This window comes from Entelurus aequoreus, linkage group LG03, assembly GCF_033978785.1.
Source record: "Entelurus aequoreus isolate RoL-2023_Sb linkage group LG03, RoL_Eaeq_v1.1, whole genome shotgun sequence".
NCBI classification, from domain to species: domain Eukaryota; kingdom Metazoa; phylum Chordata; class Actinopteri; order Syngnathiformes; family Syngnathidae; genus Entelurus; species Entelurus aequoreus.
In genome coordinates this window covers 5,489,987-5,508,451 of record NC_084733.1, presented here as the reverse complement: position 1 = coordinate 5,508,451, position 18,465 = coordinate 5,489,987, and the positions used below count along the sequence as shown (strand labels likewise).

Below are 18,465 nucleotides of genomic sequence, written 5' to 3'. Positions count from 1 at the left end.
TCAGTTTTGTTTGACGAAAAAGGCAAAAAACAAACAAAAAAAATTATTTGTAAAACTTTTGAGTGGGGCTCTTTTTTGATTTAAAAAAAAAAACTTGCTAAAAAAAGAATAAATTAAAATCAATGTTATGAATTATTGACATATCCACAGCTCCAATTACTTTACATCCAATATTACACTTTGAAATATTTTGTGATTATTTTTTGCCATAAAAAAAAAAATCAGTTTTGTTTGACGAAAAAGGCAAAAAACAAACAAAACATTTTTTTTTGTAAAACTTTTGAGTGGGACTCTTTTTTTTATTTAAAAAAAAAAACTTGCTCAAAAAAGAATAATAAATTAAAATCAATGTTATGAATTATTGACATATTCACGGCTCCAATTACTTCACATCAAATATTTCAATTTGAAATATTTTTGAAGTTTTATTTGACGAAAAATGAAAAAAATAAATAAATAAATAAAATGTATAACTTATTTGTAAAACTTTTTTGATTTTTTTTTTAATATGCTCAAAAAATTGTAATGAATTAAAATCAATGTTATTAATTATTGACAAATTCACAGCTCTTTACATCAAATATTACACTTTGAAATATTTTTTAATTATGTTTTGCCATAAAAAGAAAAATCAGTTTTGTTTGACGAAAAAGGCAAAAAACAAACAAAAAAAAATTATTTGCAAAACTTTTTTGAGTGGGACTCTAATTTGATTTTTTTTTTAAATTGCTCAAAAAAAAAAAAAAATTTAAATCAATGTTATGAATTATTGACATATTCACGGCTCCAATTACTTCACTTCAAATATTTCACTTTGAAATATTTTTGATGTTTTGACGAAAAATGAAAAAAAAATAATAATAAAATGTGTAACTTATTTGTAAAACTTTTTAGATTTTTTTTTTTTATTTGCTCAAAAAATAGTAATGAATTAAAATCAATGTTATGAATTATTGACAAATTCACAGCTCCAATTACTTCATGTCAAATATTACACCTCAAAATATTTTATGGGGGAAATAGTGCATATTTTGTGTTTTTGCAATAAAAAAAACTATGTTTTTTTTGACGAAAAATGCATAAAGAAAACAAAAAAACATGTATGACTTATTTGTAAAACTTTTTTTTGAGTGGGGCTCTTTTTGGATTTTTTAAAAACTTGCTAAAAAAATAATGAATTAAAATCAATGTTATGAATTAAATATTACACATTGAAATATTTTTGATGTATTTTTTTGTCATAAAAGAATTATGTTTTATTTGACAAAAAATGCAAAAAATTAATAAATAAAACACGTATGACTTATTTGTAAAACTTTTTTGAGTGGGGCACCTTTTGGATTTTTTTTAAAAACTGGTTAAAAAAAAAAATAAAGAAATAAAATCAATGTTATGAATTATTGACGTCCACAGCTCCAATTACTTCACATCAAATATTACACTTTGAAATATTTTTTGAGGGGGAAAAAAATTCCTTTTCTTATTTTTTGCCATAGAAAACTGGGTTTGAACAAAAAGGGCATAAAACATAAAAAATAAAAATAAAAAGTGAATAAATGATATGGACAGACCTGAAGTGGACCTACAGATTTAAGTGTTAAAGAAAATGTAAAATGTAAAATAAATTGAACTTATTTTTGACATTTTTATGACCAAACTTAAAAGGTAAAAATAAATGTATTGGTTTTGAAAATGAAAAAGGTAAGAAAATGCTTTCACTTTCCATTGTGCGACCTTCAGGGGTGAAAGTTTGGACACACCTGGACTAGACGCTCCCAAAAGGAAAAGAAAAGCTGTGCTTTTTTGCTGACCTCGGCTTTTTTGTTGAAGCAGCGCAAGACAAAAGGCAAACTCATCCCAGTTGTTGCGGGTGTGCTTCTACAGGTGCAGCAGGGGCCACTCAGGGGCCACCCAGGGCCCACTCAGTGTGGGGCGAGGCCTCGGCTGGGAGATGGACGGCTGAGAAGGGTCTTTGTCTGGGACTGTGGGACGAGGTGAGGGTGCTGGAGGACCAGGACGGTGAAAGACCAGCTGCTTGTGGAGCTTGGTACCTGGCAGGAGGCAAATACACTTCATTTACCGTATTTTCCGCACCATAAGCCGCACCTAAAAACCACAATTTTTCTCAAAAGCAGACAGTGCGGCTAATAACCCGGTGCGCCTTATATATGGATTAATATTCATATTTATTTTCATAAAGTTTAGGTCTCGCAACTATGGTAAACAGCCGCCATCTTTTTTCCCCGTAAAAGAGGAAGCGCTTCTTCTTCTACGGTAAGCAACCGCCAAGGTGAGCACCCGCCCCCGTAGAAGAAGAAGCGCGCGGATATTACGTTTCATTTCATTTGTGTATTTCTGTAAAGACAACAAAATGTCTCCTACTAAGAGACACGCGTACAAGGTTCCACTGGCTTTTGATATTCATGTGAACCGCACTGTGGATACAACGGGAACACGTACGGTGAATATTCGCACCACAGGGAATGAGAAGTCGTCCTACTGTGGTTGTAGCTTGCCATGCTAACGGCCAGAAACTTCCACCCACGGTGATATTCAAAAGGAAGACCTTGCCAAAAGAGAACTTTCCAGCCGGCGTCATCATAAAAGCTAACTCGAAGGGATGGATGGATGAAGAAAAGATGAGCGAGTGGTTGATAGACGTTTACGCGAAGACACCGGGTGACTTTTTTCACGCAGCGCCGTTCCTGTTGATCTACGACTGCATGCGCGTCCACATCACAGATGGTGTCAAAAAACAAGTGAAGCACACCGAAGAAGAATAATTCGAGGGATTTGTGGATGAGTAATAACTTCAGAAAGTGAGCTTTAAATGTTTATTTTGTGTGTTGTGTGACACTAACGTATGAGCAACGTGGAGTTATTGATGTTGCTATTGCTCTGCACTATTTTGAGTGTTACTATTTTTGTGATTGCACATTTGCACATTACATTTTGGGAGTGAACAGAGTTGTTAGAACGCTGGTTTGTAATATATTATTAAAGTTTGACTGACCTATCTGACTGTTTTGTTGACATTCCCTTTAGCGTAGCGTAGGTGCGGCTAATAGCACGGGGCGGCTAATAGGTAAACAAAGTTTTGAAATATTCCGTTCATTAAACGTGCGGCTAATAACACGGGGCGCCTTATGGTGCGGAAAATACGGTACTTTTCTCTTTTGTTCTCATTCACAAAAATGTCAAAAATTCTGACTTTTCCCTCCAAAAAATGATGATTTTAGTGCATACATTCTCAAAACATTTGTATGATTTGTAATCCGATGATTTTTTTTTAAAACAATAAAACAAAAAAAACCTCTCCATTATAATTGAGCTAGTATTATCTTATTGTGATATTAACATATTTATACAATATATTTGGACTATATTCTCATAAAATGCAATTTTTCAGGTCAAATTTGGCTTCTTCAAAATATTTTGACGTGAATGTAAAATTGTACAAATATATTGCAACATTTAAATACATTTAAACATATTTGTTCAATATATTCTTATCAAATTAAGACATTTCTGGCTTTTCCTGAAAACAATGACTTGAAGTTTCTATTTATTATTGTAACATTTAATTTTTCAATTTTATTCTCATTTAAAAAATTATTTAACAATTTTGACATTTGTTGTTTTAATATTAATATATTCATACAATTATAATAATGTGACTTTAATCCAATGATTTTTTTTAAACAAAAAAAACAAAACTCTCCTCCATTATAATTGAGCTAATATTATCTTATTGTGATATTAACATATTTATACAATATATTTGGACTATATTCTCATAAAATGCCAATTTTTCAGGTCAAATTTGGCTTCTTCAAAATATTTTGACGTGAATGTAAAATTGTACAAATATATTGCAATATTTAAAAACATATTTGTTCAATATATTCTTATCAAATTAAGACATTTCTGGCTTTTCCTGAAAACAATGACTTGAAGTTTCTATTTATTATTATAACATTTAATTTTTCAATTTTATTCTCATTTAAAAAAAAAGTAAACAATTTTGACATTTGTTGTTTTAATATTAATATATTCATACAATTATAATAATGTGACTTTAATCAAATGATTTTTTTTTAAACAAACAAAAAAAAATCTTCCTCCATTATAATTGAGCTAGTATTATCTTATTGTGATATTAACATATTTATACAATATATTTGGACTATATTCTCATAAAATGCAATTTTTCAGGTCAAATTTGGCTTCTTCAAAATATTTTGACGTGAACGTAAAATTGTACAAATATATTGCAACATTTAAATACATTTAAACATATTTGTTCAATATATTCTTATCAAATTAAGACATTTCTGGCTTTTCCTGAAAACAATGACTTGAAGTTTCTATTTATTATTATAACATTTAATTTTTCAATTTTATTCTCATTTAAAAAAAATGTAAACAATTTTGACATTTGTTGTTTTAATATTAATATATTCATACAATTATAATAATGTGACTTTAATCCAATGATTTTTTTTTTAAACAAAACAAAAAAACCTCGCCATTATAATTGAGCTAGTATTATCTTATTGCAATATTAACATATTTACACAATATATTTGGACTATATTCTCATAAAATGCAAATTTTTCAGATCAAATTTCCATCCATCCATCTTCAACCGCTTATCCGGAATCGGGTCGCGGGGACAGCAGCTCCAGCAAAGACCCCCAGACTTCCCTCTCCAGAGCAACATTTGCGACTTCCTCCTGGGGAATCCCGAAGCGTTCCCAGGCCAGAGAGGAGATGTAATCCCCCCATCTGGTCCTTGGTCTGCCGCGGGGCCTCCTCCCAGTGGGACGTGCAACGAGGACCTCCCTAGGGAGACGCTCGTGAGGCATCCGCACGAGATGCCCGAACCACCTAAGCTGGCTCCTTTCCAAGCGAAGGAGCAGCGGCTCTACTCCGAGTCTCTCTCGGGTGACTGCACTTCTCACCCTATCTCTAAGGGAGATGCCAGCCACCCTTCTGAGGAAACTCATTTCGGCCGCTTGTAGCCGCGATCTTATTCTTTCGGTCATTACCCACACTTCATGACCATAGGTGAGAGTAGGAATGTAGATAGCTCGGTAGACCGAGAGCTTTGCCTTCTGGCTCAGCTCCCGTTTCGTCACAACAGTGCGGCAGAGAGACTGCAATACTGCCCCAGCTGCTCCGATTCTCCGGCTGATTTCCTTCTCCATCTTTCCCTCACTCGTGAACAAGACCCCGAGATACTTAAACTCCTCCACCTGGGACAGAGTCCTGTCCCCTACCCGGACTGTACAAACCATCGGTTTCCTGCTGAGAACCATGGCCTCAGATTTGGAGATGCTGATCCTCATTCCAGCCGCTGAACACTCGGCTGCGAACCGATCCAGTGAGAGCTGAAGGTCACGAACCGAAGGTGCCATCAGGACCACATCATCTGCAAACAGCAGTGATGCAACCTTTAGCCCCCCGAGACGTATACCCTCTCCGCCATGGCCACGACTCTGCCTAGAAATCCTGTCCATGAAAATCACAAACAGGATAGGTGACAGAGCGCAGCCCTGGCGGAGACCAACCCCCACTGGAAACGGATCCGACTTACATCCAAGCACCCGGACACAACTCTCGCTTTGGTTGTACAGAGATTGGATGGCCCTCAGCAGGGTTCCCCTCACTCCGTACTCCCTCAGCACCTCCCACAAGATCTCCCGAGGGACGCGGTCATACGCCTTCTCCAAATCCACAAAACACATGTAGACTGGATAGGCATACTCCCAGGCCCTCTCCAGGATTCCCGCAAGCGTGAAGAGTTGGTCAGTTGTTCCACGACCAGGACGGAATCCACATTGCTCCTCTTGAATCCGAGGTTCGACTATCGGCCGGACCCTCCTTTCCAGTACCTTGGCGTAAACTTTCCCAGGGAGGCTGAGTAGTGTGATACCCCTGTAATTAGCACACACCCTCTGGTCCCCCTTTTTGAAAAGGGGAACCACCACCCCAGTCTGCCACTCCCTCGGCACTGTCCCAGACTTCCACGCAATGTTGAAAAGGCGTATCAACCAAGACAGCCCATCAACACCCAGAGCCTTCAGCATTTCTGGACGGATCTCGTCAACCCCCGGAGCTTTGCCACTGTGGAGTTGTCTAACTACCTCAGTGACTTCACCCCGAGAGATCGACGTCGATCCCCCATCATCCTCAGGCCCTGCTCCTATCAGGGAGGGTGTGTCTGATGTATTTGGGTTCAGGAGTTCCTCAAAGTGCTCTTTCCAACGCCCTACGACTTCCTCACTTGAAGTCAGCAAAGTCCCATCCTTGCCGTACACAGCTTGGATGGTTCCCTGCTTCCCCCTCCTGAGGTGCCGTATGGTCTTCCAGAACAGCTTTGGTGCCGCCCGATAGTCCTTCTCCATGGATTCCCCGAACTGCTCCCACACCCTCTGCTTAGCCTCGTCCACAGCCACGGCCGCTGCCCTTCGGGCCCGTCGGTACCTTGCAACTGCCTCCGGAGTCCCCTGGGATAACATACCCCGGTAGGACTCCTTCTTCAGTCGGACGGCTTCCCTGACCACCACTGTCCACCAGGGTGTTCGAGGGTTACCGCCCCTTGAGGCACCTAAGACCTTCTGGCCACAGCTCGCAGCTGCAGCTTTAGCAATAGAGGCTTTGAACATTGCCCATTCCTGTTCAATGTCCCCAACCTCCACAGGGATGGCAGAGAAGTCCCGCCGGAGGTGGGAGTTGAAGTCCTTCCGGACAGAGGACTCCTCCAAACGTTCCCAGTTCACCCGCACTACACGCTTGGGTTTGCCAGGTCTGTCCAGAGGTTCCCCCGCCATCTAACCCAACTCACCACCAGATGGTGATCAGTTGACAGTTCAGCCCCTCTCTTCACCCGAGTGTCCAAAACATACGGCCTCAGATCAGCTGATCAAATTTGGCTTCTTTAAAATATTTTGACGTGAATGTAAAATTGTACAAATATATTGCAACATTTAAATACATTTAAACATATTTGTTCAATATATTCTTATCAAATTAAGACATTTCTGGCTTTTCCTGAAAACAAATGACTAATTCCCCATTTTATTATTATAAAATAATTTTTTTCAATTGTATTCTCATTTAAAAAAATGTAAACACTTATTATAATAACATTTTTATTTTTTCTATTTTATTCTCATTTAAAAAAATTTTTTATAAACAATTCTGACTTTTCTCTGCAAAAATTATGATTTTTAGTAATAGTAAAAAAATTTTTTATTAAAATATATTCTCATTAAAAAAATTAAAAAAATCTTGCAAAATTAGGTTTTTCCTTAAAAATAATTTGACTTTTATTTAAAAAAAGATTTCATAAAAAAAACTATCCGCTTTAGAATGGGGAAAAATGTTGCTAACCTAGCATATTTAGGTATAACATGATGTAATCAAGGGTTGGAATTGGGGGTTAAATCATCAAAATGATTCCCGGGCGTGGCCGCCGCTGCCGCTCACTGCTCCCCTCACCTCCCGGGAGGTGACCGAGGGGGGGATGGGTCAACTCCCCTAACACCACAACTCACCAGCAGGCAGCGCCGCACCCCCACCGACGCCACAACTCACCAGGATCGGGACTTCCTGACCCGCGCTGGCGACTGAGTCCGGTCTCGCATGGCGACCGGGTCCAGGGCGGGGTCGGGCAGGAGCCTGGGGGAGAAGACCCTCTCCAGGTGAGAGCCGTGGAGGTCCAGGGAGAAGAAGGCGGGCGGAGACAAGTCCAGTTCCAGCAGCATGACGTTCTCAGCCTGGATCACAGACCACGTGACAGTCAAACATTTCACATATTCATGTTCCTGCCGATCACAGACCATGTGACGTTAAAACATTTCACATATTCATGTTCCTGCCGATCACAGACCACGTGACAGTCAAACATTTCACATATTCATGTTCCTGCCGATCACAGACCACGTGACAGTACAACATTTCACATATTCATGTTCCTGCCGATCACAGACCACGTGACAGTCAAACATTTCACATATTCATGTTCCTGCCGATCACAGACCACGTGACAGTCAAACATTTCACATATTCATGTTCCTGACGATCACAGACCACGTGACAGTACAACATTTCACATATTCATGTTCCTGCCGATCACAGACCACGTGACAGTTAAAACATTTCACATATTCATGTTCCTGCCGATCACAGACCACGTGACAGTACAACATTTCACATATTCATGTTCCTGCCGATCACAGACCACGTGACAGTTAAAACATTTCACATATTCATGTTCCTGCCGATCACAGACCACGTGACAGTACAACATTTCACATATTCATGTTCCTGCCGATCACAGACCACGTGACAGTTAAAACATTTCACATATTCATGTTCCTGCCGGTGCTGACCTGGTATCTGGACGGGGCCCCGGTTGCCGTGGCAACGGCGGCCTGCGCGTACTGGCTGATTGGCCGCTTGTAGCCCACGGCGGAGAGAGGCCTCTTCTTCACCCGAGTGGACGCGCTCGCATGAAGACTAGGGACGGGATAAATGACTACTTTAGGAGGTTGCCTACAGCCGGCATGTAGCTCACATAGCTATGCTACTGTTGCTAACCTAGCATGATGTTGAAATGTAATGTTAGCATGTAGCTCACATATCTATGCTACTGTTGCTAACCTAGCATGTTGTTGAAGTGTATGTTAGCATGTCGCTCACATAGTTATGCTGCTGTTGCTAACCTAGCATGATGTTGAAATGTAATGTTAGCATGTCGCTCACATAGTTATGCTACTGTTAACCTAGTATGATGTTCAAATGTGATGTTAGCATGTCGCTCACAAAGTTATGCTACTGTTGCTAACCTAGCATGATGTTGAAATGTAATGTTAGCATGTAGCTCACATATCTATGCTACTGTTGCTAACCTAGCATGATGTTGAAATGTAATGTTAGCATGTAGCTCACATAGTTATGCTACGGTTGCTAACCTAGCATGATATTGAAATGTAATGTTAGCATGTCGCTCACATAGTTATGCTACTGTTGCTAACCTAGCATGATGTTGAAATGTAATGTTAGCATGTCGCTCATATAGTTATGCTACTGTTGCTAACCTAGCATGATATTGAAATGTAATGTTAGCATGTCGCTCACATAGTTATGCTACTGTTGCTAACCTAGCATGATGTTGAAATGTAATGTTAGCATGTCGCTCATATAGTTATGCTACTGTTGCTAACCTAGCATGATGTTGAAATGTAATGTTAGCATGTCGCTCACATAGCTATGTTACTTTTGCTAAACTAGCATGATGTTAAAATGTAATGTTAGCATGTTGCTCACATAAATATGCTACTGTTGCTAACCTAGCATGATGTTGAAGTGAAGTGTTAGCATGTAGCTCACATATCTATGCTACTTTTGCTAAACTAGCATGATGTTAAAATGTAATGTTAGCATGTCGCTCACATAGTTAGGCTACTTTTGCTAAACTAGCATGATGTTAAAATGTAATGTTACCATGTCGCTCATATAGTTATGCTACTGTTGCTAACCTAGCATGATATTGAAATGTAATGTTAACATGTCGCTCACATAGTTATGCTACTGTTGCTAACCTAGCATGATGTTGAAATGTAATGTTAGCATGTCGCTCACATAGCTATGTTACTTTTGCTAAACTAGCTTGATGTTAAAATGCAATGCTAGCATGTTGCTCACATAAATATGCTACTGTTGCTAACCCTAGCATGATGTTAAAATGTAATGTTAGCATGTCGCTCACATAGTTATGCTACTGTTAACCTAGCATGATGTTCAATCAAATGTGATGTTAGCATGTCGCTCACATAGCTATGCTAATGTTGCTAACCCAGAATGATGTTCAAACGTAACATTAGCATGTAGCTCACATATCTCTATGCTACGGTTGCTAACGTAGCATGTTAAAATTTAACATTAGCATGTAGATTACAAAGCTTGTCGCTCACATAGCTATGCTAAGGTTGCTAACCTAGCATGATGTAGCCAACCTAGCATGATGTTAATATCTAATGTTAGCATGTCGCTCACATAGCTATGCTAATGTTGCTAACCTAGCATGATGTTGAAATGTAATGTTAGCATGTCGCTCATATAGTTATGCTACTGTTGCTAACCTGGCATGATATTGAAATGTAATGTTAGCATGTCGCTCACATAGCTATGCTAATGTTGCTAACCCAGAATGATGTTCAAACGTAACATTAGCATGTAGCTCACATATCTATGCTACGGTTGCTAACGTAGCCTGATGTTAAAATTTAACATTAGCATGTAGATTACAAAGCTTGTCGCTCACATAGCTATGCTAATGTTGCTAACCTAGCATGATGTTGCCAACCTAGCATGATGTTAATATCTAACGTTAGCATGTCGCTCACATAGCTATGCTAATGTTGCTAACCTAGCATGATGTTAAAATGTAATGTTAGCTTGTTGCTCACATAGCTATGCTAATGTTGCTAACCTAGCATGATGTTGCCAACCTCGCATGATGTTAATATCTAATGTTAGCATGTCGCTCTCATAGCTATGCTAATGTTGCTAACCTAGCATGATGTTAAAATGTAATGTTAGCTTGTTGCTCACATAGCTATGCTAATGTTGCTAACCTAGCATGATGTTGCCAACCTAGCATGATGTTAATATCTAACGTTAGCATGTCGCTCACATAGCTATGCTAATGTTGCTAACCTAGCATGATGTTAAAATGTAATGTTAGCTTGTTGCTCACATAGCTATGCTAATGTTGCTAACCTAACATGATGTTGCCAACCTCGCATGATGTTAATATCTAATGTTAGCATGTCGCTCTCATAGCTATGCTAATGTTGCTAACCTAGCATGATGTTAAAATGTAATGTTAGCTTGTTGATCACATAGCTATGCTACTGTTGCTAACCTAGCATGTTAAAATGTAACGTTAGCATGTAGATTACAAAGATTGTCGCTCACATAGCTATGCTAATGTTGCTAACCTAGCATGATGTTAAAATGTAATGTTAGCATGTTGCTCACATAGCTATACTAATATTGCTAACCTAGCATGATGTTAAAATGTAATGTTGGCTTGTCGCTCACACAGCTATGCTAATATTGCTAACCCAGAATGATGTTCAAACGTAATGTTAGCATGTAGCTCACATATATATGCTACTGTTGCTAACGTAGCATAATGTTAAACTGTAACGTTAGCATGTAGATTACAAAGCTATGCTACTGTTGCTAACCTTGCATGATGTTAAACTGTAATGTTAGCATGTAGCTCACATAGCTATGCTATGTGTGTAATTGTTCTAGAACCTGACCTGTCTGAGGGCACCACAGACTTCAGCCTCCATTGGTCCTCGTCTGCATCAAAGCTCAGTCTGCTCACCATCTTCTTCTTCTCCTCCGCTGGGACAAAGTTGTCAATCAGCAGAGATCTGAAGTGTGCAAAAAAAACAAACAAAAACAAAAACGGTTTCGACTCGCCGATGTTTCAGTTCCAGTGAAGGCAATCGTCGTAACACGAGCGCAGAAACTGACTTGTACTTGAGTTCTCGCGTGAGCTCGTTCTGAGTCTGTTCCAGTTCTTGCCTGGTGGTCACGTGCTCCTCAACCACGTCACCAGTCTCCGCCCACACCAGCTGCAGCTTGGCGTACATCTGAGCACCACCACCACGTTATGATGTCATACAGTTCAGATGTAATGTTAGCATGTAGCTCACATAGCTATGCTAATGTTGCTAACCTAGCATGATGTTTTAAATTTAATGTTCATAGCTATGCTAATGTTGCTAACCTAGCATGGTGTTAAAATGTAATGTTAGCTTGTCGCTCACATAGCTATGCTAATGTTGCTAACCTAGCATGGTGTTAAAATGTAATGTTAGCTTGTCGCTCACATAGCTATGCTAATGTTGCTAACCTAGCATGGTGTTAAAATGTAATGTTAGCTTGTCGTGTTAAAATGTAATGTTAGCATGTAGCTCACGTAGCTATGCTAATGTTGCTAACCTAGCATGATGCTAAAATGTAATGTTAGCATGTAGTTCATATAGCTATGCTAGTGTTACTAACCTAGCATGGTGTTAAAATGTAATGTTAGCATGTAGCTCACATAGCTATGCTAGTGTTACTAACTTAGCATGGTGTTCAAATGTAATGTTAGCTTGTCGCTCACATAGCTATGCTAATGTTGCTAACCTAGCATGATGTTAAAATGTAATGTTAGCATGTAGCTCACATAGCTATGCCAATGTTGCTAACCTAGCATGATACTAAAATGTAATGTTAGCATGTAGCTCACATAGTTATGCTAATGTTGCTAACCTAGCATGATGTTAAAATTTAATGTTCATAGCTATGCTAATGTTGCTAACCTAGCATGATGCTAAAATGTAATGTTAGCTTGTCGTTCACATAGCTATGCTAATGTTGCTAACCTAGCATGATGTTCAAATTTAATGTTCATAGCTATGCCCATGTTGCTAATCTAGCATGGTGTGAAAATGTAATGTTAGCATGTAGCTCACATAGCTATGCTAATGTTGCTAACCTAGCATGATGTTGAAATGTAATGTTAGCTTGTCGCTCACACAGCTATGCTAATGCTGCTAACCTAGCATGACGTTTAAAATGTAATGTTAGCAATTAGCTCACATTGCAATGCTAGTGTTGCTAACTTGGCATGTTAAAATGTAACATTAGCATGTAGCTCACATAGCTATGCTAGTGTTACTAACCTAGCATGGTGTTAAAATGTCATGTTAGGTTGTCGCTCACATAGCTATGCTAATGTTGCTAACCTAGCATGATGTAAAAATGTAATGTTAGCTTGTCGCTCACATAGCTAGGCTAGTGTTGCTATCTTGGCATGTTCAAATGTAATGTTAGCATGTCGCTGCATGTCAAAAAATGTACACAATAACAAACATTGTGTGTTTAAATGAGAGTTTGCCAGCCAGTGATGTCATCATGTCCATGTGGTGATGTCATCATGTCCATGTGGTGATGTCATCTCACCCTCCTCAGCTTCTTGGTCTTCATCTCCACCTCCTGCTGCAGGGAGGAGAAGGTCTCCCTCATCTCGGAGGTCTCCTCATCCTGCAGCATCATCTGCTGCCGCATCTCCCGCTCGCCTCGGATCTGTGCACATACACACCCACACACACACACACACACACACCCACACACACACACACACACACACACACACACACACACACACACACAGTCATGGCCACACCACGTTACCCCCACGCCGGTAATGTGCTTCCTGTCACCTGCTCAGCAATCTCCTGCCTCCTTTGTTCCAGCAACTTCTGCTGCTCGTTGGTGTGATCAATGATGGTCTTGCCTCCCTCTAGAAGTTTGCTCTCCATGGCCTGCAAGTAGAAACAGTTTAAACAGCTAAAATTAGCAAAAATGCTAACGTTAGCATGATGACATTTGAGAAATAAAATCTAAAATGGCGCCAAGTATCAAAAGCCTGGATATTTAGGTTAACGAATAAAATGAGCTAAAATACTAGCATAAAATGTTAGCATGGCAACGTTAGCATGATAACGTAGAAAAATTAGTATACTTCTGATATGGCGAGAAGTACAAAAAGCATTCATATTTAGGTTCAAACGGCTAAAATTAGCAAAAATGCTAGCATATAATGTTGGCATGCTAACGTTAGCATGAAGACATAAGAGAAATAAAATCTAAAATGGCGCCAAGTTATCAAAAGCCAGGATATTTAGGTTTTAGCGAATACAATTAGTTGAAATGCTAGCATGCTAACCGTAACATGTAAACATAAGAACAGTTAAAATACTTGAAAGACACCAAGTATTAATCTCCATATTTTTTTTTAGGTTCAAAAATTTAAATGAGCTAAAATACTAGCATGTTAGCATGGTAACGTTAGCATGATAACGTAGAAAAATGTGTATACTTCTGATACGGCGAGAGGTATAAAAAGCATTCATATTTAGGTTCAAACAGCTAAAATGAGCAAAAATGCTAGCATGCTAAGGATATTTAGGTTTTAACGAATAAAATGAGCTAAAATACTAGCATAAAATTTTAGCATGATAACGTAGAAAAATGTGTATACTTCTGAATGTTGGCATGCTAACGTTAGCATGATGACATAAGAGGAATAAAATCTAAAATGGCGCTAAGTATCAAAAGCCAGGATATTTAGGTTTTAACAAATAAAATTACCGGTAGCTGAAAGGCTAACATGCTAACAGTAACATGTAAACCTGAGAACAGTTCAAATACTACGACACCAAGTATTAAACTCCATATTTTTTTTTTAGGTTCAAGAATTTAAATGAGCTAAAAAAATAGCATAGAATTTTAGCATGGCAACGTTAGCATGATAACGTAGAAAAATTAGTATACTTCTGATATGGCGAGAAGTATAAAAAGCATTAAATTTAGGTTTAAACTGCTAAAATTTGCTAAAATGCTAGCATTTAATGTTGGCATGCTAACGTTAACATGATGACATTCGAGAAATAAAATCTAAAATGGCGCCAAGTATCAAAAGCCAGGAAATTTAGGTTTTAACAAATACAATTAGTTGAAATGCTAGCATGCTAACCGTAACATGTAAACATAAGAACAGTTAAAATACTTGAAAGACACCAAGTATTAATCTCCATTTTTTTTTTTTAGGTTCGAAAATTTAAATGAGCTAAAATACTAGCATAAAATATTAGCATGGTAACGTTAGCATGATAACGTAGAAAAATTAGTATACTTCTGATATGGCGAGAGGTATAAAAAGCATTCATATTTAGGTTTAAACAGCTAAAATGAGCAAAAATGCTAGCATGCTAAGGATATTTAGGTTTTAACGAATAAAATGAGCTAAAATACTAGCATAGAATTTTAGCATAATAACGTAGAAAAATGTGTATACTTCTGATATGGCGAGAACTATAAAAAGCATTCATATTTAGGTTTAAACGGCTAAAATTAGCAAAAAATACTACCATATAATGTTGGCATGCTAACGTTAGCATGATGACATTCGAGAAATAAAATCTAAAATGGCGCCAAGTATCAAAAGCCAGGATATTTAGGTTTTAACGAACAGTTAAAATACTTGAAAGACGACACCAAGTATTAAACTCCATATTTATTTTTAGGTTCAAGAATTTAAATGAGCTAAAATACTAGCATAAAATGTTAGCATGGCAACATTAGCATGATAACGTAGAAAAATTAGTATACTTCTGATATGACGAGAGGTGTAAAAAGCATTCATATTTAGGTTTAAACGGCTAAAATTTGCAAAAATGCTAGCAATGCTAACGTTAGAGAAATAAAATCTAAAATGGCGGCAAGTATCAAAAGCCAGGATTTTTAGGTTTTAACGAATAAAATTAGTTGAAATGCTAGCATGCTAACAGTAAACATAAGAACAGTTAACATACTTGAACGACAACACCATTTTTTTTTTTAGGTTCAAGAATTTAAATGAGCTAAAATACTAGCATAAAATGTTAGCATGGTAAAGTTAGCACGATAACGTAGAAAAATTAGTATACTTCTGATATGGCGAGAAGTATAAAAAGCATTCATATTTAGGTTTAAACAGCTAAAATGAGTAAAAATGCTAGCATGCTAAGGATATTTAGGTTTTAACGAATAAAATGAGCTAAAATACTAGCATAAAATTTTAGCATGATAACGTAGAAAAATGTGTATACTTCTGAATGTTGGCATGCTAATGTTAGCATGATGACATAAGAGGAATAAAATCTAAAATGGCGCCAAGTATCAAAAGCCAGGATATTTAGGTTTTAACAAATAAAATTACCGGTAGCTGAAATGCTAACATGCTAACAGTAACATGTAAACCTAAGAACAGTTCCAATACTACGACACCAAGTATTAAACTCCATTTTTTTTTTTTTAAGGTTCAAGAATTTAAATGAGCTAAAATACTAGCATAAAATGTTAGCATGGTAAAGTTAGCACGATAACGTAGAAAAATTAGTATACTTCTGATATGGCGAGAAGTATAAAAAGCATTCATATTTAGGTTTAAACAGCTAAAATGAGTAAAAATGCTAGCATGCTAAGGATATTTAGGTTTTAACGAATAAAATGAGCTAAAATACTAGCATAAAATTTTAGCATGATAACGTAGAAAAATGTGTATACTTCTGAATGTTGGCATGCTAATGTTAGCATGATGACATAAGAGGAATAAAATCTAAAATGGCGCCAAGTATCAAAAGCCAGGATATTTAGGTTTTAACAAATAAAATTACCGGTAGCTGAAATGCTAACATGCTAACAGTAACATGTAAACCTAAGAACAGTTCCAATACTACGACACCAAGTATTAAACTCCATTTTTTTTTTTTAAGGTTCAAGAATTTAAATGAGCTAAAATACTAGCATAAAATGTTAGCATGGTAACATTAGCATGATAACGTAGAAAAATTAGCATACTTCTGATATGGCGAGAAGTATAAAAAACATTAAATTTAGGTGTAAACTGCTAAAATTTGCAAAAATGTTGCATATAATGGTGGCATGCTAACGTTGCTAACATGCTAACATGATGACATTCGAAAAAATAAAATCTAAAAATGGCGCCAAATATCAAAATCCATATTTTTTTTAGGTTCAAAAATGTAAATGAGCTAAAACATTAGCATAAACTGTTAGCATGATAGCATACTTCTGATAAGTATTAAAAACATTCATACTTAGGACATTAATTTGGTATTTATCTCAAATAAGTCATTTTGATTTGAGCAAAGTTATTAGAGAATAAAGACGTAGTGAAAATGGCGTCTGCTACCTTGTACTTCTCCATGATCTTCTCCACCGCCTCCCGGTCCCACTGGCCGTCGTCCACGCTCATCCTCTTCTCCCCACCGCGGTCCTCGGCGTCCTTCTCCCGGAAGCAGACGGCGTGGTCCTCGGCGTCCTTCTCCCGGAAGAGGACGGCGTGGTCCCCGTCCAGTCCCCGGCTGAGTCTCTTGCTCTCCCGCCGCCTGCTCCTCCTCTCCCGGGCCAGCGTGCCTCGCTCCTCCAGCTGCGCCTTCAGGCGGGCGATCTCCCGCTGGAACTCCCTGAGCAGGGCGGCCTCCGGGTCCTCGTTGACGCGAGGCTTGTTCTTGATGTTCTTGGCCCGGTTGGCGTACCGGAGTGTGGCCAGGGACTCGTGGTGGTTCCGGGGCGAGGGCCCCACGGTGGCGATCATGACGGTCTTGGCGTTGCCGCCCAGCGAGTCCTGCAGCAGGCGGGTGAGCTTGGAGTCCCGGTAGGGGACATGGCCGCCCTTCCCGTCCGCCAGCGCCGAGATGACGTTCCCCAGGGCGGACAGGGACAGGTTGATTTTGGTGGCCTCCTTCAGGCGCTCGCCTTTGGCGCCGGTCTTGCTTTGGCGTTCGCTCCCGGCCAGGTCCACCATGTTGAGCTTCCCCACCCGGATGTGGTCCTCGCCGTCCGGCCCTTCCAGGCTGCACTCCACGGTGACCACGAAGATGGCGTGGGACCGCGAGCTGCGTTCGTTCATGTAGGTGAAGCCCACGGACCGGGACTGGTCGCCCAGGTTCATGACGTGCTGGATCTCCGTGGCGTTCTTGGTGACCACCGACGACAAGTCCTTGACGTAGACTCCGTAGTCCGGGCTCTCCTTCAGCTCCAACTTGCGGTTGTTGTCCTTGCGCAGGAGGTCTCGGATCTCCTCCTGGTAGATCTCCAAGTAGGAGGACCTGACCAAGTACTTCTGCCTCTGCGTCCTGGAGATGTGCGTGAAGATGTGGTGGAAGGAGTTGGGGATGACGCCCCTCATGTCGGGGTCCCCCGGCACGCCTTGCATGGTGTGGGTCTTACCTGTCCCGGTTTGGCCGTAGGCCAGGACGGTCCCGTTGAAGCCGCCGAGCACGGCGTCCACCAGCGGTCTCACGGCGTCGTCGTAGATGTCGCTCTGCTTGGACTCCCGTCCGAAGACCGAGTCGAAGGTGAAGACTTTGACGGGCTCGTCGGGTGGAGCCTTGGGGTTCCTGACGCGGATCTGGCCCAGTTTGTCATCCAGCTCCAGGATGGATTGGCAGTTCGCAGCCTCCTCCTTGCTGCTCAGGGGCCGGCATCTGGTCACCACCCTGACCGCCTCGCACGGCTTCATCTTGGACATGCTGGACCTCGGCGACCCGCTCCGTCATTCATTCATTCATCTGCGTCACTAGCGTCTCCTTTCCAAACAAATATCTAGCGGTCAACACGCACTAAGATTGTATCGTTTTAACTGATTATAAATATATACAATAAATATCCAATAATAAATATATCCAGCGGTCAGTCCGCGGAGTTGTAAGCCCCGACTCACGCTCCTCATCCCGGGTAGGAAGGCGGACAAGAACCGGGTGATCTGGCAACACAGTCCAGCGACGGTAACGCCCTGCTGGTGGACAATAGGAAGCA

General features: G+C 39.5%; 1 protein-coding gene across 1 annotated transcript; it reads right to left on the bottom strand.

Moving 5' to 3' along the window:
* Positions 1-1,627: 1,627 nt before the first annotated feature.
* Positions 1,628-18,465, bottom strand: LOC133646031 (kinesin-like protein KIF3B). The gene is made up of 8 exons (XM_062040984.1): positions 16,838-18,465; positions 13,302-13,403; positions 13,042-13,164; positions 11,563-11,681; positions 11,343-11,459; positions 8,400-8,526; positions 7,603-7,784; positions 1,628-2,051 (listed from the first exon to the last, which is right to left on the bottom strand). The coding sequence occupies exons 1-8, from the start codon at positions 18,176-18,178 to the stop codon at positions 1,901-1,903; spliced, it is 2,262 nt and encodes a 753-aa protein (XP_061896968.1). The 5' UTR covers positions 18,179-18,465; the 3' UTR covers positions 1,628-1,900.

What these genes read in the sequence shown, in the direction of transcription:
- LOC133646031 (XM_062040984.1), bottom strand. Translation starts at nt 18,178, where the DNA reads ATGTCCAAGATGAAGCCGTGCGAGGCGGTCAGGGTGGTGACCAGATGC. An exon ending in ACGCGAGAACTCAAGTACAA is followed by an intron (nt 11,460 to 11,562) that starts GTCAGTTTCTGC and finishes TGCACACTTCAG; the next exon opens with ATCTCTGCTGATTGACAACT. An exon ending in GTCAGGAAGTCCCGATCCTG is followed by an intron (nt 2,052 to 7,602) that starts GTGAGTTGTGGC and finishes GCCTCCTGCCAG; the next exon opens with GTACCAAGCTCCACAAGCAG.